This window comes from Gobio gobio, assembly GCF_949357685.1.
Source record: "Gobio gobio genome assembly, chromosome: 9".
NCBI classification, from domain to species: domain Eukaryota; kingdom Metazoa; phylum Chordata; class Actinopteri; order Cypriniformes; family Gobionidae; genus Gobio; species Gobio gobio.
The window spans coordinates 48,763,491-48,789,645 of NC_137115.1; the positions used below are offsets into that span (position 1 = coordinate 48,763,491).

Sequence of the window (26,155 nt, forward strand, 5' to 3'; positions counted from 1 at the left end):
CTGTGGAATGACTTGAAGACAGCAGTCCACAAACGGTCACCATCAAATTGAACTGAACTTGAGCAGTTCTGCAAAGAGTGGTCAAATATTGCAACGTCTAGATGTGCAAAGTTAGTAGAGACATATCCCAACAGACTAAAGGCTGTAATTAAAGCAAAGGTGGTTCAACAAAATACTGAAACAAGGGGGTGATCCTTTTTCCAACTCAGTGATTCTGTTTTTTAATTTCTTTCTGACATGTTGGTGTTATATCTTTCACTTGGATGTTATAAGTTGCACTGAGTAATTACAGCTGAATAAAACAAAAACTGTGTCTGTCTTCATTTCAGGCTGCAAAGCAAAGATGGCTTCTGTTAGCCTAGAAATCTAGACGCACCATAGCGGCAACAAATCTAATTTGCAGCCAGAGCGTCTAGCAACTCTCCGTTGGCTTGCAAGCTGGAAAAAACAAACTCTAGTCAGGCCAATCACATCGTGTATAGAGTCGGTGGGCGGGCTTAACATAATGACGGCAGAGTTTCGGCTGTTACGTGTACTACTCGTAAACAAAGAAGCTGGCGAACAGCGGTCTTTCGAATCGGCTTTGGCCGTGACTCTGGAAGACTTGAGTTAAGCTTTTCTTTGAGAAAAGAACAAAGAACGGCACTGAAGTCATTCTTAAGAAAGCAAGATGTGTTCGGAGTTTTGCCAACCGGATACGGCAAAAGTTTAATCTATCAACAAGCTCCGCTTCACCTTCTTCGTTGCTCTGGTTGGTTGTGGCGCTATCCTATTGCGTGCAGAGGGAATTTGAAAGACAAGCGTTTGTCCCGCCCCTCGAATTGAGCCCTGCCACTGGTGTGTTCCCAGACCCAACATCTTGATGTGGGTCTGGCTTTTCAGGCTAGGTTTCTGTCATTTTAGGCTGTTTTTATCACACTGATTTCATTTCAACTGTTGGTTTTTTAAATAGGTTTAGTTTTAGTTAGTTATTTGATGGGGTGTGACGTCATGATTGACAGCTTCTCCGAACTTCAAATTTGCAACACAACTTGGTTAGACATATGGCTTTGACTTTATAGTAATTTTAGATTAAAACATTTTTGTAAAATATATATTTATATAAAATAAAAAATATTTAGTACAGTATTTTTAATTTACAGTAAATTTAAACTTCCATAATTTTTTCATACTTTCATATTTTGAATTGCTTTCACTTCAGCAATAATCTCCCGAGTGTCTGCTTTAAAACAAGACCAAACTAGGTCTATATTCCAAAGCATTCTTGAATTACAGCCCTTTCAGTTTGGATAGTGCATTTTCATCTGTATTCTCAAAAAGGGGGGTGACAGTTAAGAGGACAACTATTATTAACACTGATAATACAAAAAAAAAAATATATAAAAAAAAATATTGTTTCTTACAAATCAGCGTATTAGAATGATTTCTGAATGATCACGTGACACTGAAGACTGAAGTAATGATGCTCAAAATGTAGCTTTACCATCAAAGGAATTAATAACACACATATATATGTTACGATATGTTACAATATTTTTTTAATCAAATAATTGCAACCTCTGTGAGCATAAAAGACTTACCATCCCAAACCAATGGTATAGTAATGATGATTATTAAAATACATAGTCTGAGAACTTTGCACTTTTAGGTTTTCTTTTCTCCTTTTCTATACAAATCTAATTAAACATTAATCCACATTAAACAAAATCAGCATTATCTAATCAATCTTGACCCCCATTTACTGTCATTATAAAGCTTGGATTAGCGAGGACATTTTTTAATATCTCTCCGATTTTATTCGTCTGAAAGAAGAAAGTCATACACATCTAGGATGGCTTGAAGGTGAGTAAATCATGGGGGAATTTTACATTTTGGATGAATGAAACCTTATAGCAAGGACCTTCTGCTATCCCTTAGACAAAATAATAATGTCCAGCGACCCTCCTATTCAAAACAATCAAACCTTTTGAACTGGGTCATTTGTGTTAATTATTCTTGTGGACTATATGCAAACATCTGTTTTGTGAAATGACTTATTCAAGGCAGTACTTAACAAAAAGTAAAATGTATGGTCCATCTCATATATTTTTTAAATATTAGCATTTTGCAGATTCTTCAAGGGGTGTGTAAACTTAAAGCTACACTGTGTGCTATTTTCCCCCATCTAGCGGTGAAAAGGTATATGACCATCCAGTGAATATTAGTTTCTCTTCCTCTCAATTCCGATTTCGTTTTAACTCCTACAGTGGTCGATTTAGTCCAAGATTAATATGGCTTCCAGTTCGACCTCGTCCACATTCGACGCGGTGCCATCGAGTGTTAAAACGCGAAAGGCGAAGCTTGAATTTACGGGTATGTCCCTCTTTGGCTAATGTACTTTCAAGATGGAGCATGGCGACCCGCATTCGAACCCATTACCGTTTGTATTTTCAATGGCATATTATAAACTTACGAGAATACTTTATTACTTGAAAGAAGTAAATATACATTAATGAGCACATATATTTTTGAAAGAACTAAATGTTTTTAGCTAAGAATAGACTAAAAAAGTTAAACAGTGTAGCTTTAAGACCACAAATGTATGTCATGTTGAATAAAATATTTAGCATATTCCATTCTCAATTAATAACAACAATTTTTTTTTACATCATTTTATTTAATTTGCAATCATAGAAAATGCACAGAAATATTTTGCATTCCATATTTTGCTTATTCCACTACTACATTTTGGATACAAGTATCCATAATTTGAATTTTAGTGGTTGCATTTAAAAAAAATCTCAATTCATAATTATTGTAACCTTTAACAAAATTGTCAAGTCCAAATGACTCAGAGCATTATTTAAGATATTCTTAAGCAATCTAAAACCAAAGGTGTGAGTAAATTTATGTACATAATTTGTATAGTTATTTCTACTAAAATAAAATGGTTACAATGAATGCATTCAAATCTGTCAAATGTATTTTACTTTAAAAAAAATCACTGCAAGAAAACAATTTTGCGAAATCATCTGAAAAGAAAATATAAAGTTGCGTCATATATGACTTGATGATTAGGGATCTGGCCATGAATCGTCTGATTGGCTGAAAATAGGATGCGTTGGTATCATTATTCACTTTTTTTCCTGGCCACCGTTTTACGCATGTTGGTGTATTTGTGCCGGTCATTCCTGTATAGAAAAAAAAGATAACAGCAAAGGCTCATATGCAGTTCAGAGACAAAAACACCCACAGTTCAACAGGTCACCAACAGTGTGCATGTGCATTAAAGGGGTCATATCATTTTGATTATTGAGTGTAACAGAATAGGTTGACATGCTTTAATGTTCTGTACATTGTTATAGTCCCTCTATCGCCAGTCTGTCTGAAACACACAGGTTTCTACCAAGCGGCAACCTCCCGCAGTTTCTCTTGAAGCCAATACAGAAGTGACTTAGGGCGTTTTCACACCTGAAAGTCCGCACCAAGGTCCGAACCGAAGTTCATGTTTTGATACTTTTTATACATTCGGTTAGTTTTGGTTTGGTTTCACATTGCAATCATGCGAGCGCACTAAAGAACTTTACATGACACACTTACGTCCACTCGTCATCATCTATGTGGGCGGCATCTGGACATTGATTGGTTTGTAAACGGACGTGCGTTTGACGTCAGCGTCTTTGATAAGAATGAATGAACGGACGGACGCATATCACCGCCACTATTGAACAGTGCGCATTGCTTGACTATTTTTATGTTTCGTTACGTTTAAAAGTGGACATTTCAAGCTTTATATACACATATTTCTCATGTTTGTGAGGCAAGCCTGCTGAGTTTCGGTTTATTTGAGACCCGCTCCAGTTCATGTGTAAAGCATGTGATCGATCCCGCGATTATTGTCTGCTATAGACTATTTGCTTCTTATTTATTAAATCCAGGCAATTATCTGATTAAACGTTGATTAAAATCAAGATACAATTTATACAAAACGAAATTCCCATTAAAGAAATGCTTTCTAAGCAAAATCATACAACATTTCGTTCAAAATTATTTCTGACTTTCTGTCTTCTGACATATTGCGCATCTTTTCACTTTTCATAATCAATGTAGCCTAGATTGAATTTAAAAATAACGTTATAATATTTAAACATAAACAGGAACTTCCTGTAAATGGTCTGAAAGTCTGAACCATACAGAAAATGCTTTCACTCTAGAAACGAACCGAACCTTTGTTCAGTTTGATCCGGACCGAGACTACCTCTTTTCTCAGGACCAAATTTCGTCTGTTTGGTCCGGACCGTGGTACGGGGGAGGTTTCACACCTGTAATTTTGATTCGGACCAAACTGAAAAGTCCGAAAATCCGGACCAAACAAGGTAGGTGTGAAAACGCCCTTAAACTGCAATTCACTGACTGGCCGCTAGGGACAGGCTCCAGAAGGGAGCAGAATCTCATTGAGCCCCATGTTAAAATGGCCAACTTTACAGCAGAAAAAAACATGTTTACAGCCTGGTACAAATTGTGGTTTTGGTCTATATAGCTATATTTTGCCCTTCATGACAACTAGGGGTGGGAATCTTAAGGCACTTAATGATCCCTTCCAATTCCGATTCTGGGAGTAACGATCAGATTCCCAAAACTATTCTTAACATACTTTTTTGGTAACTAAATTATCCTGCTGTGTAAATACATGAACTTTACATTTGAACCAAAATTGGAGATACTATGCTTTTTGTTTATAGTTATAATATCTGTTTGACAGTATTGCCATATTAAAAATTATTATGAAGGTTTCTTTCAATATTTTTATTTTATTAACAAATTAATATTCAGGATTAACAAGCTCTGAATGAAACATGGTAAGCCATACAATTGCAAAGAACAATCATTTTTATTTATTTTTCATTTTTTTATCTTCACCCTTCGCCGCGAGTTTGATTGACAGGCGATCTGACCAATCACATCGCCGAATCTGCCGGTTTGTCCGACAAAGCAGTCAGGAGTTGTTTTTTAGATTAACGTTGGTGGACTTGAACTTGAAAACGGTGTGTACGGACGTCTTTCCGCCGTTGAAACATTTCTTTCAGTGTTCATTCTTGTTAATTTAATGCTTATCAATGAACTAGAAGGAAGAGATGATCGGTTCATGAGCAGCTTTAACCGAGGCGCTACAGCAATCACGACACATAAAAGAGCCACATGTGGTTTACATTTCTTAAAAAAAGACAACATTTTAAAGTTGAGACTTTGTTTCATATCATAAAGTCACTTGCTTTGTCTGTCAGCGTGTTGTCAGTGTCCTCTTTGCTCCGCAATGTATTTTCTCTACGTGAGAACGTGTGTATGTGGCGTGAGAGGCCCATGGCGTGTCGGACATAGCAACAGTAACTAAAGGGGTGGGGCTTTGCGAACGGGCAGCATACGATCGTCCGTCTATCAACAGGTTTTTTCTGTTTGGCCAGTGACCGTGCGCGCACAGTTGTGAAGTGGCAGTTTGAATTGAACATAGAATCAATTCTGTATTTTTGAGAATCGATTCTGAATCGTTAGATAACGATGCATCGACCTTTTCTCCCACCCCTAATGACAACTGTGAGAGGGGGTGAATTTTTTTTATAACTCATTCGTTTACATTTACGCATTTGGCAGACGCTTTTATCCAAAGCGACTTACAGTTCCCTTATTACAGGGACAATCCCCCTGGAGCAACATGGAGTAAAGTGCCTTGCTCAAGTACACACTGGTGGTGACCGCTGGGATCGAACCAGCAACTTTCTGCGTATCCGTTCCATGGTTTAACCCACCGGACCACCATCTCACCAGCTCTTTACATTATATAATTAGAGCATAATTAAGGGCGTGGCCACTTTGAGTGACAGGGTGATTGTCGTTTGTCTGCTGTCTGTTAGTCATCACGTCACCTCAGCTCTGCCCACATTCAGCCTCTTTGCCCATTTTCTATTATCCGGGAGTGACACGCGATGACGCGCTGCCAAGATGGCAACGGCCAGCTCGTCCCTACTTTACGCTTCAAAACTGCTCTTCAGAATCCTATGGGTGACGTCACAGACACTACGTCCATATTTTTGTACACTCTATGGTTTCTACAAAGCCGAAAAGCTCAGAGAGCTCTGATTGGCCAGCAGACCCAGTGCGTTGTGATTAGCTGAACAACTCAACCATGTGTTGAAACTGTAACGCCCCTCACCGTAAATAGCAAGCTTCAGCTTCTAATGCTTTTTAAAGCATTTGTTAACACACAGTTGTTTGAGCCCGAGTCGGATTCTGAAAATGCGGATGATCATCAGGAAGCTGTCCTCCGTAAACAAGCAAACCTCTGAGTTGTACTGCTCAAGAACAGATTAATAAATCAATCTTAACCACTGATTCTTAATTTCATCCATTGTGAGAAGGCCAAACAAAGCGGTTTTGCTTTCACTGGCAAGTTGCAACATATGTAACAGGAGGTGGAAGGGAAATATTACACTATGCTACATTTCATTGCCACAGGATATATATGGCACACACCTGCTCATTTTAGCCTTGTTTCTACAGCCCTGTCCGCCCTCCCAGTGGCTTGTGAAGGTGGCTCTTGTCATCATACCTCCGCAACCAACACATGGCTTACCGCTGCAGTATGGCTAGAAGGAGAAAGCAGAACAAGAAATCAAAAATTTTAAGTATATTACACACCAGTGGTTCTGATTGACTTGTAGACAGCAGGGAAAAAAATATCCAAAATTTAAATGCACAATGCAATCATTCCTGCATAGAAAAATAAGAAAAGCAATAGTCATTAAACAGTACAATTTTATATCATTTTGTAGTTTAGTTTAGGTGTAGACACGTCAACGGTATATTTTGGTGCAAATTAATTTGTAACAGAGCTGGTCACTTTGACAGCGAGCTGAATGGAACGCCCACTTTTCTAGATTCAGAGGGAAAAAAACACACCCTCTATTTTTCTTATTCAATGTTTTCAGTTGCACTTGCAAAATATGTCACAAATCTGACGACGTAAAATCGGTTGCAACTTCCGGATCACGCTGACTTTAAAAGCAGGTTCATTTGTAGTGAGGATAAACAGTTTGTGCCGATCCATTTGTTTTACTTTCACGAAAACACCTAAAATCAAAACATTTAAAACCAAAATGATACATTTTCCTACTCAGCCCATATTACTTTAATAATTGAGCATATTGTTGGTTCTAAGCAGTTCTTGGTAATATTAATGCATTTCTAAAGACATTTTTTGTTACTTTCGGATGATAAACTGTGTCATCATTTGATGCCCAATGGAAAATCCGGGACCAGAAGACAAGCCAGATGAGGCTCATTGTTTTCAACCCATTCTTTCTTTGGGATCAAATGTCATGTTTTTGTTTGTCTTTGCAAAATGTGGGTCAAATCCTCTTTGCTGCATCCGCAGCTTTGTAATATTTCCAAAAGGTTTAAACGGGAAGGGAAACCGGCTTAATTTGTCTCTAATTTCAATGCAATATTTAGGTTAAAGGAACACAGCGACTTTTTGGGACTTCATCTTATTCACCGTATCCCTCAGAGTTAGATAAGTTCATACACACCATTCTCATCTCTGTTAGTGCCATAACTCTGTCTGACGCACCACCGCTAGCCTAGCTTAGCACAAAGACTGGAGGTAAAAGGCTCCAGCTAGCCTACTGCTCAATAAGTGACAAAAAAACGCCAACATTTTCCTTTTTCAAAAGTCCCAAAAAGTTGGGTGATTGAGGTGCAAATAATCCTCATCCTGTCGGCCTGACAAGAGTTTCTGCCGCTGACCTGCTCTTTGGCACAATAGCCACAGATCATTCTGGTGGCCAGCTCCATCAGATGGTCCTGATCTTCATCATGGCACAAATCACATGGGTACGCCCGACCACAGCATGGAAATCTGGCAGGAGAGACCATTAATGCAAGACGGCTGCTCTAAATATGAGCCAAGGACATTTTGTAGGTCAAACAAAAGGACTTGGGTGGTACACAAAGATTTCTACAAAATAAACCTCTTTCAGACCCAGACGCTGTTCCTGATAGTTACCTTAGCCACCGGTGACTTTGTTTGTAATGCCTGCAGGCACCTTTTTCAGGTAGGGGTTTCCCTTGCTGAACTGCAGGGTCTCTGTAGCGTCGAGGGTATTGAGCAGCAGCACCTGTAAATTCAGTAAATAATAATAAGTTGTTATATTTATATGCGGTTTTAAACTCAATGCCATTTACAAAGAGAGTCTGGAATGTCCTCAACAACAGGGCCCAGGAACACACACCAATTAACCAATGATTTGTGAAACACCGGAGGACTTTTAAAGTATAGTGCATGTCCCTATATGGGGCAGCAGAACCCACACAGACCCCTGCTGGCCTCACTACACATAATTCCAGCAGCAACCCAACCAGGGGGTCTCCAATCCAGGTACTGACCAGACTTAACCTTGCAAAGCTTCAGTGGAAATACAGGTGCTGGTGATCAGTCAAAATATCGGAGTTACTTTTTCACATTTATTTGACTAACAGCTCTCCTGTCCCTATGTTGAGAAAAATCAAGAGTAAGTTCAGAGGCGTTGTGTGCGAACAGGTTATTGTAGTTCTAGACTAAATCTGAGCATTTACTAATCTCACTTGCACAAAAAAGATTCAGTATTCCTCAAAATGAATAAAATCAGCCAAATGCAAAATCAGAATACTATGCAAACCTCTAATAATAAAATAGAACAAATATTTTTATGAATTTTATCTCACTTTATTGACCAATGTCTTGCTGCTGACCTTAGATGATTGAGTTAAACTATGAGCAAAAATAACTTTATATTTTTTTTAATTTATTGGTGAAGTAAATGTTAAACTTTTTTTATCCTGTCCTATTCTTCTATTATCCAGAATGGCAGCAGCTGAAAGGTTTGTTTGAGCTGCGCCCTCTACTGTACATGCGTGAATTAGCATTTTTACTTCAGCCTGAGGCTTATTATTTCAATTTTGGTGTGAAAGGGTCTTTACATTTGCACAAAAAAAGAACTTTTTTGTTATAAAAAGCAGATAAAAACAAACAAGCCCAGGCCAGGTGAGAAAAAGTAACGCAAAAGTAACGTAACGCATTACTTTTCTTAAAAAGTAACTAAGTAATGCAATTAGTTACTTTTTAAGGGAGTAACGGAATATTGTAATGCATTACTTTTCAAAGTAACTTTCCTCAACACTGCTGGTGATAAATAATCCCTCGCAGCGAGACTAACTCTTGACACGGTCAACGCACAAGAAACGAACTGTACTGAATCAGTATATATATATATGACATGGTTCAGACCTGTCTGATTTCTGGTCTGTTGCTGAATGAGCTGAAAGCGTGCCGCTTCAACAGAAATCCTCAGTTTGGTATGACAATGTTGGCAGTTTTGTTCCCAGGTTTGCCCATAGGTCAGATTCTAGAGAAAATAAAAAAAGTTTGTTGTGTGAAGATTTATTTGAAAATCTAATTATTTGAAAATTATTCACGTTGCAGATAGGCAAGTAAACGTATATACACACACAAACAATATAAATTTGTAATGTGAATGAAATTTTTATCTCCAGTGAATCTTTGCAGACCTGAAATGTGTCCTCCTTGTTGCAGGTAAGGCATCCAACACTGAACTCGGACTCCTGCAGTATCAAGTCAACAGGCACAGCTGCTTTTAGGTCCAGATAGCCCAAAACATCACTGTAGTGGTGCATCATGCTAGGTCTGAAGTCCGCCCTGATATCTGCTCCACATTTCTCACACTGAGCAGTGCAGGTCAGACGCCCGTTCAGGGTCAGGTCAGAGTCCTCTTTACACCTACAAAGGGGAACATGGATATTTTGTGCTCAGTTTGTGATAAATCATTTAAAGAAATAAGAGGCCGCGTTTGCACCTGGTATTGACATCAGACCATGGCGATCTGGTCATAAATATAGGTGTATTTCTAAACATTTACAAAATGTTTTGCGATCCAATCTTTTAAATGAAATTGGGTGAGTGAGAAACACGTGACCACATCTTGATGCGTCACTCCAGAAAAGCAAAGAAGCGCCTTCTCTAGCACACAATCATTCCCTCACAAAGGGTTTTAAACTTTGCCTGGAATACACAGCTTTAAAGGGAAACAATCATACATTTATATGTCGACTTTAAGCTGATTTAGATATTTTTCCATATTTTATTTGCAATTATTGCATATCGCGACGAAGGCTGTCAGAATTTGAAGGCTCCTTCAAATGCGGCCTCCAAATGCATGTTTCCAGTGCAAAGAAGGATACAACAGTTGGATCCTTCACGGCCTTGCCTACCCCAGAATACATTGCGCGCTAGTGACAACAGGATTTTTCAGAGAGAAATTGCAGAATTACACTTTTAAACGCAAGTATTAGGTTTCAACTTAATCAAATATCAGATGATTCAAATGTAAAAATAAAAAATAAAACTTTAAGATGCGATTATATATACAGTTATACACTATATTGCCAAAAGTTTTAGGATGTCTGCCTTAAAATGCACATGAACTTTAATGACATCCCATTCTTAATCTGTAGGGTTTAATATGGAATTGGCCCACTCTTTGCAGCTGTAACAGCTTTAACTCTTTTGGGAAGGCTTTCCACAAGGTTTAGAATTTTTGACCATTCTTCTAGAAGCGTATTTGTGAGGTCAGGCACTGATGTTGGATGAGAAGGCCTGGTTCGCAGTCTCCACTCTTATTCATCCCAAAGGTGTTCTATCGGGTTGAGGTCAGGACTCTGTGCAGGCCAGTCAAGTTCCTCCACACCAAACTCGCTCATCCATGTCTTTATGGACCTTGCTTTGTGCACTGGTGGGCAGTCATGTTGAAACAGGAAGGGGCCGTCCCCAAACAAAAAAGTATTTAGTCAGCCACCAATTGTGCAAGTTTTCCCACTTAAAAAGATGAGAGAGGCCTGTAATTTTCATCATAGGTACATTTCAACGATGAGACAGAATAAGAAAAAAAAAATCCAGAAAATCACTTTGTCTGATTTTTAAAGAATTGATTTGCAAATTATGGTGGAAAATAAGTATTTAGTCACCTAGTGAATGACCTGCAGAGAGCTGGGACCAAAGTAACAAAGGCTACCATCAGTAACACACTACGCCGCCAGGGACTCCAATCCTGCAGTGCCAGACATTCCCCCCTGTTTAAGCCAGCACATGTCCGGGCCCGTCTGAAGTTTGCTAGAGAGCATTTGGATGATCCAGAAGAGGATTGGGAGAATGTCATATGGTCAGATGAAACCAAAATAGAACTTTTTGGTAAAAACTCAACTTGTCGCGTTTGGAGGAGAAAGAATGCTGAGTTGCATCCAAAGAACACCATACCTACTGTGAAGCATGGGGGTGGAAACATCATGCTTTGGGGCCGTTTTTCTGCAGAGGGACCAGGACGACTGATCCGTGTAAAGGAAAGAATGAATGGGGCCATGTATCGTGAGATTTTGAGTAAAAATCTCCATCAGCAAGGGCATTGAAGATGAAACGTGGCTGGGTCTTTCAGCATGACAATGATCCCAAACACATCGCCCGGGCAACGAAGGAGTGGCTTCGTCAGAAGCATTTCAAGGTCCTGGAGTGGCCTAGCCAGTCTCCAGATCTCAACCCCATAGAAATCTTTGGAGGGAGTTGTTGCCCAGCGACAGCCCCAAAACATCACTGCTCTAGAGGAGATCTTCATGGAGGAAAGGGCCAAACTACCAGCAACAGTGTGTAAAAACCTTGTGGAGACTTACAGATAACGTTTGACCTCTGTCATTGCCAACAAAGGGTATATAACAAAGTATTGAGATTAACTTGTTATTGACCAAATACTTATTTCCCACCATAATTTGCAAATAAATTCTTAAAAAATCAGACAATGTGCTTTTTTCCCCTCATTCTGTCTCTCATAGTTATGTGTACCTATGATGAAAATTACAGGCCTTTCTCATCTTTTTAAGTGGGAGAACTTGCACAATTGGTGGCTGACTAAATACTTTTTGCCCCACTGCAGTTATCGTTATAATTATCTTTATAGTTATCATCATTGGTGAATGGGCCTCAATAATAAGAACACTAATGAATATAATAGGTGCCAACACACCTTTGGTGCTTGGCCCCTAAATATAAAATATAATTTCAGTTCTATATATTTTTCAATATAAAAAGGCCAATGCATTTCTCAGAAAAACTGGTGTAGTGATTAAATTTAAATGATTTATTAAAAATCCCCCAATGTGGACAACTATGACATTGAAAATAAGAAAGTTATATCATTTAGATATGTATACTGTTTGAAACGTTTAAAAATAAATAAATTAATAAAAAAAAACCTGGTGTAAACAACAATCTGTCTTCACCACTTGTGATAGGATCACTGGAGAAAGATTTAAATACCAGGCATAAAAAAGGCTAGAGTTCTGATCTCTGATTAACATCTGAAAACTCAAATGAAATGTTTTAGTTTGAAAGCGGATTGAAATTTACCTGTTGCACTTTAGGGTCACTGATATCTGTCTGGCGTCCAGAGTAGCTGTTTGTTCTCCCAGTGTCAGACCCAGCAGTTTGATTTCAGTACCTCTACGTCGCTCTCTTGTTTTTATGTTCTCCACCTGGTGGCCGCCTTCCTCCCCATCAATACCGAGAGCAGTTTCATCTTCGTCCTCCACGTCCTCCTCCTCTACTCCAGCTTCATCATGCTCTTCCTCCTCCCCAGAAGCAACTGTGAGTGACACTATACGCTCAGGAGTGTCTGATTTCTTGGCTGTGTTCTTAAAAACTGTGACCTTGAGTTGCTCAAAAGGAACAAACTGTATTCCAGCCCTCTCTAGGTCAACGTCTTTTTTCAACTGAGAAGAGAGATTTGAAAGTGATTAATACTATATCTAGTCTGTTCACTGTATGACTGGAAGACACTTCCCAGCTCAAATCTGACTGGCTGTTTTATATTCTCCGGGGAGTGCGAGTCTCACCTGTCTGGCCCCCTCAGTGAAGAGTTTTTCCATACTACGGTCCAGCCAGCGCAAGTACGGCCGGAAGAGCAGCTCAACTCTGCCCATCAGCTGATTAGTGGCATGTTTAGCCCTAAGCCATTCCTCTGAGGCCTTCTGCACGTGTCTGCATTCACACAGCACAAAATAAACAGTTATTGATATCAGTTTATATTTGTATGCACAGTATGTGCAATGTAAACAGTTCTTCTCACCTCCCCATAAGTGATGGTAAGTCCTGGTCCTCAGGGACATCCACAGTGAAAACCTATGATACATTAGATTTTATTAGCAAAAACATACATTTTAACATCAAATTTGAAAGATTTCAAAGATGCACACCTCTTGAGGGTAACTCTCAGGGAAGCTGACCATGACGTCCACTTCATTAAGATCATATGGCTGCAAAACAGAAAATACTGTTGACTATAAAACTACTGAAGTACTTGTCAAATCTAACTTTATCTTCACATTAGAAAAACTTTGCAACCACTCCCTTACAACTGATAATTAGCACAAGAAGCTCTTTTGTACGTACGTAAAGTGGTACAAAGGACACAATAAAGGAAAAGTTAATAATAACAGACATTATCAGTGTAGATTTATTAGTATATGATACTATAACTGTCCATATATCCAGCATGCCAGCTATAAGATTTTGCAAGAATGAGGTAAAATCATATAAACATCCTTAAAGGGGGGGGGGAACACTCAGTTTCAGTCAGTCTCATGTCAATCTTGAGTACCTATAGAGTAGCACTGCATCCTGCATATCTCCGAAAAGTCTTTATTTTTATTATAATTATAAAAGAAAGATGCGCTGTTCCGAGTCTTTCCGGAAAAAGCCGTGCGGCTGGGGGCGTATCGTGTGGGCGGAGCTAAAGAATGTCGAGCGCGCGCCGCTGTTACTGTGTTGAGTGCATCTGAAAGCTGCGCATTCCCTAAAAGCGGGGAAAAACTTTATTCAACATAAAAAATGGCTTTTAATCAGATACAGCCATACATCTATGATCCGGAATCAGACCCAGAGGCTGAAGTTGAACAGGAGCAGCAGCAAAAACGACTAGAGCAGGACGTCAACTATGTGGTATAAGTTACACTAACTATATAATATGTTTAGCGGCTTGTGTTATTTAGAACACCATGTCAAGCGCGTGTTACAATGTGTGTGTGTGTGTGTGTGTGTGTGTGTGTGTGTGTGTTTACGCGTGGTTTGTGAAGACATGATTTGTAGTAAGCGGACTGGTTTTGCGCGTCAGGCTAGTGTTTACATAGAAAGAAATGGAATAGTAGCGCATTTGAATGAAGAACCGCGCTTATTTAGTTCAACATATTTCCCCATTCTTTGTGTATTGTTGTACTTTTACTTTTACAATACACAAACATACACATATAGTGGCCAGCTAAACAAATGTACACACACTATACATCGCATGCTCCATTGATCAATACGTGATCATGTTTGGGCTACTTGATGGGCATAGGCAAAAACAGACATTTGAAGCAGTCAAACCTGCGGTTCCAACGTTGGGACCTTTATCGTTGGGACCGCTCCATCCTTCAGTATTAGGCGATCTGAAAATCCGGCGTCGAACTGGGCCTTGTTTATAAAACAATCGGCACCGAAATGCAGGGAACAGACATAAATATTTGCGCAACTCAGTTGTTGATCCGGAAAAGCAAATTCCATCTGTACGAGCCAGCGCTTTGATGGGCGTAGCCTATTGCTTTCACGCTCTCTCTCTCTCTCTCGCGCGCGCTCTTCCGGTAGAATTGTCCGTACGGCCCATACAAGGAAATTCCGCCCTGTTGACGTCAAGCGGACCCATGATCGAAAAAAACTTTCCGAAACTTATGACTAACAGGAAGTACTAATTTTGGCAAAGAAATACTCCCATCAAACGTCCACCTTAGCTTATGAAACGGTGTCCATGTTTAGCATGGGAATCCAAGTCTTTAACAGTGCCAAAAGATCAGTATGCATGAAACAGCATTTCACCCCCCCTTTAATATAAACATACAATAAGTTTGGGGTCAGTAAGATTTTTCTTTTGAAAATAATAATAATAATGTTCAGCTAGGATGTATTAAAATGATCAAAAGTGACAGTAAAAAAAAAACATATTTTTTTATTATTTCAAATAAAAAAATCCTGAAAAAGCAGTATAACTGTTTTCAACATTGATAATAATAAGAAATATTTATTAAACTCCAAATCAGCATATTAGACTGATTTCTGACAGATCATGTGACACCGAAGACTGGAGTAATGATGCTGAAAATTTAGCTTTGCCATTACAGGAATAAATTACATCTTAAAATGCAGCCTTGGTGAGACTTCTTTCAATAATATAAAAAAATCGTACTGACCCCAAAAGTATGGAAATTTCACGAGGACTTTAAAATTATTATTCTAAATAAAACATCTACATTGTTTGAAATATAAAAATCCATTCAGACTTGTGTATCATTCAATAAGTCTGAATAAGTTATGGAAACAAGCATAATATGAAATGAATCCATTCTTCATTCATTTAGCTTTAAACAATCAGATGTATGATCCTGATATTAAAGGGGCACTTCAGCGCTGGGAAGATGAATGTGTATTTAAACTGGGTCATTTATGTAATAGAAATGTGAAATTTTTTTGAATTTGGTGCCTTCTAGACCGCGAAAAGACAGAAAATGTATTTTTGCCTCATGTGGATGAAAGACAACAACTCCCAGAATGCACTTGCTTTGCTGCCCTACGTGGCCACTCCCAAAGCCACTGGTTATCACTTGCCCACCGCGGCACCGCCCCACCGTCGTTTTGATATTCATAGTAATAAAATAATTTTGTTCAGTTAGAGAACAGGCACTACAATTAAAAACTGAACGTGTCTTTTCAATAAAGTGCAAGTGAGCCGAACGAAAGTCACAACACAAATGCAGCAGGAGTCAGATTTCATTCATCACGAGCAGAGCTGAGCTGAGGTAAGCGCGGCATCATTCTCGACGCGTGTCCAGTCTGGCGCGTTTTCAGTTCATGCCTATGGAAGCGTAACTTTCACAGGAATTAATTGAAAAGTTGAAACACTCACTTTGCTCCGCACCGCTCCGTTATTAATGCCCGAGCCGAGCATCAGTGGCCGTGCGCATTTACATTTTGTGAGTGAGATCCCACCCCTATGGGCGGGTTGAAAACATGCAGAACTAGCTCCTTCTACTGGCTGTAGTCTCTAGCCTCAGGCCAAAAAATCCTCTGATGACGCAAAATGACGATATTTGCATCATCTGAGAATTTTTTCCAGAAATAAAATGCATAATTCTCTCGTCTCAGGGGGATATGAGGGAGGAAAGTACCATCATTTGAATATACTACCGGGTTTCTACTGATACAAAGCTTAAAGGGTTAGTTCACCCAAAAATGAAAATTCTGTCATTAATTACTCACCCTCATGTCGTTCGACACCCGTAAGACCTCCGTTCATATTCGGAACACAAATGAAGATATTTTTGTTGAAAGCTGATGGCTGAGAAAGGCTTCAGACAGGCCTCCATTGGCATTCAGTACATTAATACTCTCAAGACCCATAAAAGGCACTTAAAACGTCGTTACAAAGTCCATCTCACCACAGTGGCTCTACAATAATTTTATGATGCGACGACAATAGTTTTTGTGCGTAAAAAAAAATCAAAATAACACCTTTATCCAACTTGTTCTTGTCTTCCGTGTGTGCCTCCACGACGCATGCGCGAGAATATGACATAGCGCCGGGGTTCGGGAATCCATGAAATGCACACTTTAACCCCATTTTGAGAACTACGCTGAGACCTAAAGCACGATCAATGTAGAATTCAACAGCTTAGATACGGCGCATCTTCCTCTGCTTGTAAACAAATCACTTCCGGGTCATGTGTCCGAACGCCGGGTCTGCGTCATATTCTCGCGCATGCGTCGTGGAGGCACACACGGAATACAAGAACAAGTTGGATAAAGGTGTTATTTTGATTTTTTTTTGCGCACAAAAACTATTGTCGTCGCATCGTAAAATTATTGTAGAGCCACTGTGGTGAGATGGACTTTGTAACAACGTTTTAAGTGCCTTTTATGGGTCTTGGGAGTATTAATGTACTGAATGCCAATGGATGCCTATCTGAAGCCTTTCTCAGCCATCAGCTTTCAACAAAAATACTTCAGTCCTCCCATATTCCCATTCTAATAATACTAGCTAACTGTATTCTGCACTGCGAAAGCCAATCCACTTTGCCTGCACTTCAAAAGGATGAGGACTCAGTAACAGTAAGACCGACACAATCATTACGGTTCGTATCACTGTGCATCAAGTGTATTTTTGTAAATTCAGATATGGTAATGGCCGTTTTGTTGTAAGCGGCAGATCAATCACAACATGATTCAGAATCACGTGACTTTGGCGCTCCGAGCCGCTTATTCGATGCGCTGATTCATAACGCTCCGAAGCTTCATGAAGCAGTGTTTTGAAATCAGCCATCACTATACAAGTCGTTATTTCGGGGGGTTTTGCCGCACCAAAAATATTCTCGTCGCTTTATAATATTAATATTGAACCACTGTAATCACATGAACTGATTTAAATATGTTTTTAGTACATTAATGGATCTTGAGAGGAAATGTCATTGCTGGCTATGCAGGCCTCACTGAGCCTTCAGATTTCAACACAAATATCTTCATTTGTGTTTCGAAGATGAACGGAGGTCTAACTGGTGTGGAGCGGCATGAGCATGAGTAATATGACATTATTTTCCTTTTTGGGTGAACTAACCCTTTAAATTACTTAAATACATTTAAGTAGCTTTTATAAACGTACCTTAAACTTGCGTGAATCTTGAGACAAAACAATGGCACTGACATATTTTAAGATCTGTCAGTGCAAGTTGTTTGGAGTTAAAACAGCTCAAACATGCATTTTACTCTGGGACTAGTTTAAGCCTTGTGTGTGAAACCGGGTATTTATGTTCTTTACAATAAATGTTTACCCAGTCAGGGTCTGTGGCTTGAACCGTGACTCTGTAGTAGGTCAGTAGTCCATCTTCTCGCTCCTGCACGATGAGTTTGTCTTTAGGAAATCTCTTCGTCAGCTGAGCGATCTCAGTGGCTCTCAGTTGCTTGCAGACCTCTCCAGTAAGATCAGCCAGTTTGACCTGCTCATGACTTTTAGCTGGTCGTGCGGCTGGTGCGGAAGGCCTGAAGCTGCTCCTCTCTCTCTGGCCGTGAGACTGGTCCTCCACGGACGGAAACTGCTGTGGATGCAAGAAGCGACACCGGTCCTCCATTGCACAAAACCCAGACAGAAAGTAGCGGCAGGGACGCCTGGCTCTCTCATACTTCACAGGAGCACTTTTGTAGCCGGATGGAGGCGGATGCTTCTCTGTACCAGATTGACTGTTTTCTCTCGACTGCTTCTGTTGGTCTGAAGCGTGACCATCTACGTTTCCTTCTTTCTCCTTGTGAGCTGTACCATTCTCTCCTTCTTTCAATGGACCTCCAGCTCTCTGATGAAGAAAGCGGCACCTTTTCCCATAATAGCATCGCCTGCCCTGAGAGTAAAAACGGCAGAGTTGCTGCACTTGACTGGCCTTCTGTGAAGTGTCCTTACTGCTGATCTCAGTATCATGGCTTGAGTCATCCTTTTCAGTTTCAACAGACACAGAATTGGGGACTGGTTCGTCCTCAGGACCCAATGACTGTGAAACATAAATAAAACACAACATTAAAATGTCTTTTATATGACAAAGATATCACTAAACTGCAGATGCAATGCAACATGAAATTTAGATGCATGATGCAGTATTTTTTAAATTCAAGTTGTTATGATTCTAATTGTGAATAAACTAATGAGCCTCTTCAATCTTTAAACCATGTTCCCACAATAATGAGTAGTTATTCACCAAATGACATAATGTGATAATTCTGGTCAAATAGAGTTCAGCCAAAACATGGCCATTAGAGTAAACAGAAAAGGTAACTATTTGTTAATAATTCAACAATAAAACACTACTATACTTGATTGCATAACATTTGTTAATTAGCAGGGCAAAACGGTAAAGCTCTAATGAAAGGGTCAAAATGTGCACTACACCTAACAGCAATGAACAGAACCATAAGAGGCAATCTGCTGAAAATATCAACTTAAAGGTCCCATGGCATGGCATTTTTCTATTATTTTATAATGTTTCCTGAGCTGTACTTATATTGTTAGTATGACTTTTACATCATAAAATGTCATAATTTAGAAATAAAAGGCATTTTTTTCTATACTGCTGTTTGCCCTGTGGCTGAATGCCCTGCTTCAAGGGGCGTGTCTGCTGTGAGACTTCAGTAAAAACACCCACTGTTGTGATTGGCTGACATCTTTGCATTTTATATGAGCGGAGGGGGCGTGGTTTAACGAGGCACGAGCAGGCACGAGTCTGCCAGAGAGACGGATGGACCTGAGTTCACTTCACATCAGTTCTCAGCATGTCTGAACTGTTTTATTAACAGCATATACTTCAGGTTATTAGTCTATTTCTAGTCGGAGGGACTGTCACTCATGTCAGAAAGTTAGTAACTTTAGTAAATTATGGATCAGCGCTGACTGGAGACGCGAACCGTTTAGAACGATTCAGTCCGATTTGGTGAACTGATTCGGTTCACTAAAAAGAACTGGTTCAAAAGAAAGATCGTTCGCGAACCGGACATCACTAATGTACCAGAGATGGAGCTCAGCGATTGCTAACAAAGTTATTTATAGTAACTACTGAGTTATGAGAGCGCTGTCAGTCAGCGCGAGTTTATTGTGTTTGTATCTGAGAGTTCTGAATAAACACGAGTCCCAGTCACACCGAGTCCGTCTTCTCTTCATCATTATTCTACCAACTTTGTAACACATGCAAAGTACCATTACAGCTGTCGAGATGAAGTACACAGCGCAAACAAAGACACAACAGCAGTAATCGAATGTAATCCAGTTTATTGTGGGGAAAGCTGGCTAGCCTAGCCGGATATGCTCACGCTTACCCCCTTCTGCTTAATCTCACGCCGCGTTTGGTGCCTCCGCTGTGGGCCAGATGCAGTACTGGGGGTCGGGGATGTTGAAGGCCGAGCTTCGGCGTGTGTGAGGTTTATCTCTAAAGATGTTGAGCAGAAACTCATGACTGTATGCACATTTTAGAACCGATAGCGACGAGGACGTACAAAAACACTGACTCACAAGATATAAAACACGAAAACACTGTTCTGTCTGGAGAGAGAGAAGCCGCATTGTGTGCACGAATAATAAATAATTAGCTACACATCAGAAATCACTGATCACAGATCAGAAGGAACTGAAAAAAGACTTCTGTTTTCATTTGTACATCCAAACACTGAGAAACTGCCAGCGTTCACTCGTTCACAAGTAATGATCTCTCGACTCGCGTTTGCATGGGCGTGGCAGATTCTCTGGGCGGAGGAAAGGGAGGAAACCGTTCCTGCTTGGACGTCAAACCAGGAGACTTCAGGATTGGCTCGTCTGGCCTGTCATTTTCTCAAAGGCAGAGAGAGACAGCCAGAACTCGGTTTTACACCGATCAACATTTCTATCCACTTGGGGACAATATTCAGGCTAGGGGAACTCATATTAATGTTGAAAAACCTCATAAAATGAAAATTTCATGCCATGGGACCTTTAAAACCTTATCACAGGTTTCCCTGTTAACAAGCATTAATAAACCTACTTTGCATTTACATAGCATCTGAACGTGAACACTGAACTCACTCAAAAGCAGGTTCTACAGTTCATTCATTGAACTGGTTATACCGATTCAATAGTTAACTTAAAACGCTTTTGAACAGGGGTAGTCTCGTGTAGCCAGTCCATAGACCATAAAAAAATATGGATGACGTGACTCCATTCGCTTCCGCTGAAGGAAAGTGAAGCCTCCGGAGGTCCGAATATGACAAAATGGGTCTCTGCAGGATAGTAATAGGAGTTACCAGATCAGTGGGCGAGGCCATAACAGAGGGGCGTTTTCCACTGTTACCTGATTTGTAAAAAAAATGGACAGACAACTTCAAATTAAACCCCGCGGCTCGTGACGACACATTGATGTCTTAAGACACGAAACGATCGTTTTCTGAGAGAAACCGAACGGTATTTATGCAAATATATCAGACGAACGCTTCAGCTCTCCAGACTGCCATCACTTCCCGTAGGGGAGGTCAAAATTTTGGCCGGGTCATAGATATATACATAGATACCTCATTAGTGCCTGCGTAGATCATGGCGTGGATCGCTCGAATGAGGTATCTATGTATATATCTATGACCCGGCTGGAATTTTGACCTCACTACTTACTCTAATATAATTAGACTCCATTGACAAGCATTATTTGAGTGACACACAGCAACGGTTGGAGTTAAAAATCTTCATTTGTGTTCTACTGAAGAAACGAAGACACCTACATCTTGGATGCCTTAGGGGTAAGCAGAAAAACATCACATTTTCGTTTTTGGGTGAACTATCACTTTAAGGTTTATTTTCAATTAATTTAATAAATAATACTTATACTACGGGGCTGTTGAATGCTTGAATCTGATTGGCTGACGAACTTTCTAAGGTGTGCAATTATTTTTCACAGCAAAAGTAGTTCCAGGCAGGAACTACATTACATTTCCATATCACTGCGCCAAATGGTTTGTTATTTCAAATGTCTTTACAGCTGACAACAGCAATCTATAATACAAAAAGGAGAATAGTTTAATTTTCTTCTACTAATTGACATAGTTTGCCAAGCCCTGCCTAATAACATCAAACAAAAAGCAAGCATTAATATAAAAGAAAGAACACAAACCTTCATTGTTAACCTTATAAAGAATATACTGTATCATATTTAATATGTGATTTTCAAAGCCTCTAAATTATTAATGTGATTTTTTTGTAAGAATGTATTTTAGTATAATTCTAAAAATGTCCACCTTTTGCTGTGAAATCTTTGATTCTTTTTTTGTAAAGTAAATGTAAGAATAACTTTCATATTGTTAATATTTCCATATGACCATTTACCGGGCTGAAGCAATTAGGTTTACTACACAAAAAGATCCTGAACAGAACAATCATGTTAATGATTACCTTACCTTTATGTTTTGACATCCACAATTAAAACTGCAGAGCTTTAAATCGTAAAACTAAGCATTTTTAACATATTGACATATTATTGAGAGAAATAGAGTGACAACTGATATTTATATGCATTTTTCCTGCTATACTTATATCTGATTTACATTACAAGCTATCAGAATTTCATCTTATTTTGTGGCCATATAAATGAGCACTAAATTGCTAATTTTTACTCAGTTTGGGCCTCTGAATTTTTTTCTCCTAGAGTTTGAGCTCCATATTCTCCTATATATCATACTATATGGACCATAAAAGCATGATGTATCAAATATGATTCAATAAATAAACCACATTAACTACGTTTTTAAGATTTCTTTCAAATATAACTTATTTCTGTCCACAGGTTCAATAAGCAGTTCCATTTAAATTTACAGTATATACAGGGTTAATATTACTCCGTACAAATGTAATAGATTACACATTAATGTAAACATTTGCAATAGGTTTGTAAAAGGTGTAATTACATGTTTGGGCTGATTTTTCGTTGAATTTACACCGTTTTGACCAGTTAGTGACGCAAGAGGTGCTGTTTCGAGCCGAGGGTTTCGAAGCACTGAATCATTTAGCGAATCAATTGCTTTATTTCATTCAAAACTTCGAAAAGCTTAATTTCTCCCATCACTAATGTTCATGTCGGTACTGATTAACACGCTTACTAGCTGTGTTAATTATGTTTTATTGATAAAACTATGATATTCAAAATGAACCTAATCATATGATTCTTCGAAAAGGTTCAATTTACGATTCATTTGAGGAATCGAACACCGCTAACACGCACTTTGGGATCAGGAAGTGTTGCTAAACTGAAAGTTTGACTGTTTAAAATACCATGTTGTTTAGTATTACTCATGTTGGCGTTAATGTGATAGTATTCTGAATTAAAGCACTGATCAAAATGTGTGGTATTTGTGTTGGATGTCACCTAACAGATTAGCCACTAACCTGCTCCACACCCGCACTTTCAGACTCCATTAAATCGGATAGCACCTGCAAAATGCAAACTGTCCAATACTTTAGTGATTATTCCTGTCGCTCTGTGTCGTTAACGTTTACGTTAGCATAAGCACACGAGTTTCTAGGATTAAGAGGAATATGTTGCATGAAAAAAATGAAACAAAACGTAGTCTTCCTCCAGGGGACGCTTTGCTGGCTCAAAAAGTCCAACCGCCCGTTGACGCGCATTCAAATCCCAATACGTTTTTTCCATTACTGGAGACATTTCCACACTAAAAAGCCTAATCGTTTGAATTTTTTAATTGTTACCTGAAATAATATCATTGATAAATTAAAAAAATCTGCTCAAGTAATGATTTGGAAAAAAGCTGGATGTAATCACGAGCAACTGTGATTCGTCCAAACTGACAGCGCGGAAGAAAGTAACATGTACCACGTGACACCGTCATCTATATTCTTCGGCACCGTTCTGGAAAAGGAGCGTTTCTCTTTCGGGCAATGTGGCTGGTCCTCTGGATGATAAAAGCGGTCCTACATTACAGGAAACAGCGACAGGGACGCCCAGCTCTCTCTCTCGCTTTACAGGAGCATGTTTTGTGGATGAATGGGGGCGGATGCTCCTCTGTACCAGGCTGGATGCTGTCTCACGACTGCTGATGCGTGACCATCCACATTTCTTTTATTTTTCTTGGTGAACTGTATAATTTTCTCCCTTTTTCGGCGCGTTTGCAGCTCTCTCTCATGAAGAAAGCGGCTTTTATTCCTGTTTTTCTCCTGAGAGCACGATTCCTGCACCGTGACGACATCATAATTAAATTAATAATTTGGGAATAATGACAGTGAGAACTGTTAATCATTGAATTAAAAAATATTACACGGTGAAGAATTGGATATTTGGCCCAATCATACCTGACCAATCAGAGGCAACGTATGGGCCAAAGCCACGCCCATTTAAGCTGCTTTATTCTAATCGCCATTCTATTTGTTTATTTTTTTCAATGGTTTGAACTTGACGTCGTCGACGCCCTCTTGCTTTACGGAGTAGAATGACAACATAGCATTTCTGGGCAAGTTCTGAGCAATAAATTCATATCCAAACTGTCCTAAAAACACATATTTGAGTCTTAGAATGTAAATAAATACATATATTACGTTGTGTAAAAAATACACCCCTAAATAATTGACAAACTGAACGAGTGTATAAATATTTCAGTACAAAGTCATTAGATATCAGATACCTGTCCTGAGCCACATGAAACTTCCAGGAGAGAGGGAGCTAAACACGAGTTTTATTTGCTGCTGAAGTGGGCTAAATATTGAAAATGGCACTAGTGCATGCTGTGTTTGAGACTATTTGGGAGGCCTACCAGACAAAAGACTCCGTTTTGCAGCCTATGTGGGACTATGTGCGACTCAACCACTCTGAAACTCTTCGGTCTCCTCTCTTTCCTGTGATTTTGACCGTAGCGTCGTATTTCGTTCTTTGCGTACCCTACCTAGTCTGCGACTTGGTGGGACAGAAGTGGCCAGCTATTTACCGGTACAAGATCCAACCCGACAAGCCGCCCACAACTGCAATGCTCCTTCACTGCAGTGGAGTTACTCTTTATAATCACCTACTTCTGGTGTTTCCTGCAGCGGTGGCGCAGTGGTTGTGGAGACCTCCCGTTCCTCTTCCCGAACGAGCACCTGCATTGCTTGAACTTGCAGGTGGGGTGACTGGAAACCTTCTTCTCTTTGACCTCCAGTATTTCATCTGGCACTTTTTGCATCATAAGATCCGCTGGCTGTATGTGACTTTCCATGCCATCCACCATAATTACTCTGCCCCCTTTGCTCTGGCCACACAGTGCCTCGGTGGATGGGAGCTGGTCACGGTGGGCTTCTGGACCACGCTCAACCCCGTCCTGTTGAGGTGTCATCTGCTCACCACCTGGATGTTCATGGTGGTCCACGTGTATGTATCAGTGGAAGACCACTGCGGATATGATTTCCCTTGGTCCACGTCTCGTCTGATTCCATTAGGTGTCTATGGAGGTCCGAGCAAGCATGATGTGCACCACCAGAAACCTAATACCAACTTTGCACCCCATTTCAGTCACTGGGATAAACTGTTCGGCACTCATGCTGACTTTAAGTTTGCTAAAACTCAGTGATTAACATGCATGCCTGCAAATGTATAGCCTATTAAAAGTGCATGTTTGTTTGCTTTACAGTTTTTGGCATTGACAGTACAAAAAGCACGATTTAAGCACAAATAAACAGTAACACTTTATTTTTAGGATTCAATTCTCGCTATTAACTAGTTGCTTATTAGCATGCATTGTACTGGGATATTGGCTGTTTATTAGTAATTATAATGCACATATTAGTGCCTTATTCTGCATGACCTTCTACATCCCTTAATCACATATATATATGTATAACCTTGTACCTTGAACCTTGTACCTATGTACCTTAAACGCTACAAAAACTACTTTACTAACTATTAATAAGCAATAAATTAGGAGTTTCTTTAGGCAAAAGGCGTAGTTAATAGTGAATATGTTTTCCCCATACTAAAGTGTTACCAAATAAACTAAAATCAATGCAATGTACATACACTGTAGATCATTTTAAACCATCATCATAAAATAACTTAAATCTTATGTTAATTTAATTTGATTTGGTAAGATATTCTGAATTTGGAACTATTTACGGAGAAATTAGTTGTTGCCCCAGAATTGTTCATTCTGGTAAAATCCTATATAAATATATAAAAATGTAGAATTTTATAAATATATACATTTTTAAAACACCTTTATACAACCGTTTAAACACTAGTATTACATATGAAACATTTATAAAAAATTTCAAACTTAAAGAATGTATATATTTTAAAATGATGTTACATATTTTGTTTATTATCATAATTCTTAAAGCTTTATTATATAGTAACCTAGATACGATATGATATTTAATATACTTAACTTTTATGTTAGATGCAATTAACATCACTAATACATATATATATATATATATATATATATATATATATATATATATATATATAT

At 39.2% G+C, this 26,155-nt stretch overlaps 2 protein-coding genes across 2 annotated transcripts; one reads left to right on the plus strand and one right to left on the minus strand.

The window, feature by feature from the left end:
* Window positions 1–2,644: 2,644 nt before the first annotated feature.
* LOC307131948 (uncharacterized protein) lies at window positions 2,645–23,339 on the minus strand. The gene is made up of 12 exons (XM_079826071.1): window positions 23,091–23,339; window positions 17,986–18,693; window positions 13,327–13,386; window positions 13,200–13,252; window positions 12,967–13,111; window positions 12,482–12,843; window positions 9,580–9,808; window positions 9,299–9,416; window positions 8,039–8,150; window positions 7,780–7,891; window positions 6,508–6,620; window positions 2,645–3,170 (listed from the first exon to the last, which is right to left on the minus strand). The coding sequence occupies exons 1-12, from the start codon at window positions 23,118–23,120 to the stop codon at window positions 3,110–3,112; spliced, it is 2,103 nt and encodes a 700-aa protein (XP_079682197.1). The 5' UTR covers window positions 23,121–23,339; the 3' UTR covers window positions 2,645–3,109.
* Window positions 23,340–24,424: 1,085 nt separating this feature from the next.
* Window positions 24,425–25,258, plus strand: ch25hl1.2 (cholesterol 25-hydroxylase like 1, tandem duplicate 2; the record flags this gene model as incomplete). The annotated part of the gene is made up of 1 exon (XM_079826168.1): window positions 24,425–25,258. One exon carries the CDS (start codon window positions 24,425–24,427, stop codon window positions 25,256–25,258), a length of 834 nt encoding a protein of 277 aa, XP_079682294.1.
* Window positions 25,259–26,155: the final 897 nt, after the last annotated feature.

Excerpts from the sequence above, each read along its gene's own strand:
- LOC307131948 (XM_079826071.1), bottom strand. The coding sequence starts at position 23,120 with ATGGAGTCTGAAAGTGCGGGTGTGGAGCAG. Across the intron at positions 9,809-12,481 it reads GTGACCCTAAAGTGCAACAG|GTGTAAAGAGGACTCTGACC; the intron begins GTAAATTTCAAT and ends TCCCCTTTGTAG. Across the intron at positions 7,892-8,038 it reads CAAAGTCACCGGTGGCTAAG|ATTTCCATGCTGTGGTCGGG; the intron begins GTAACTATCAGG and ends CTCTCCTGCCAG.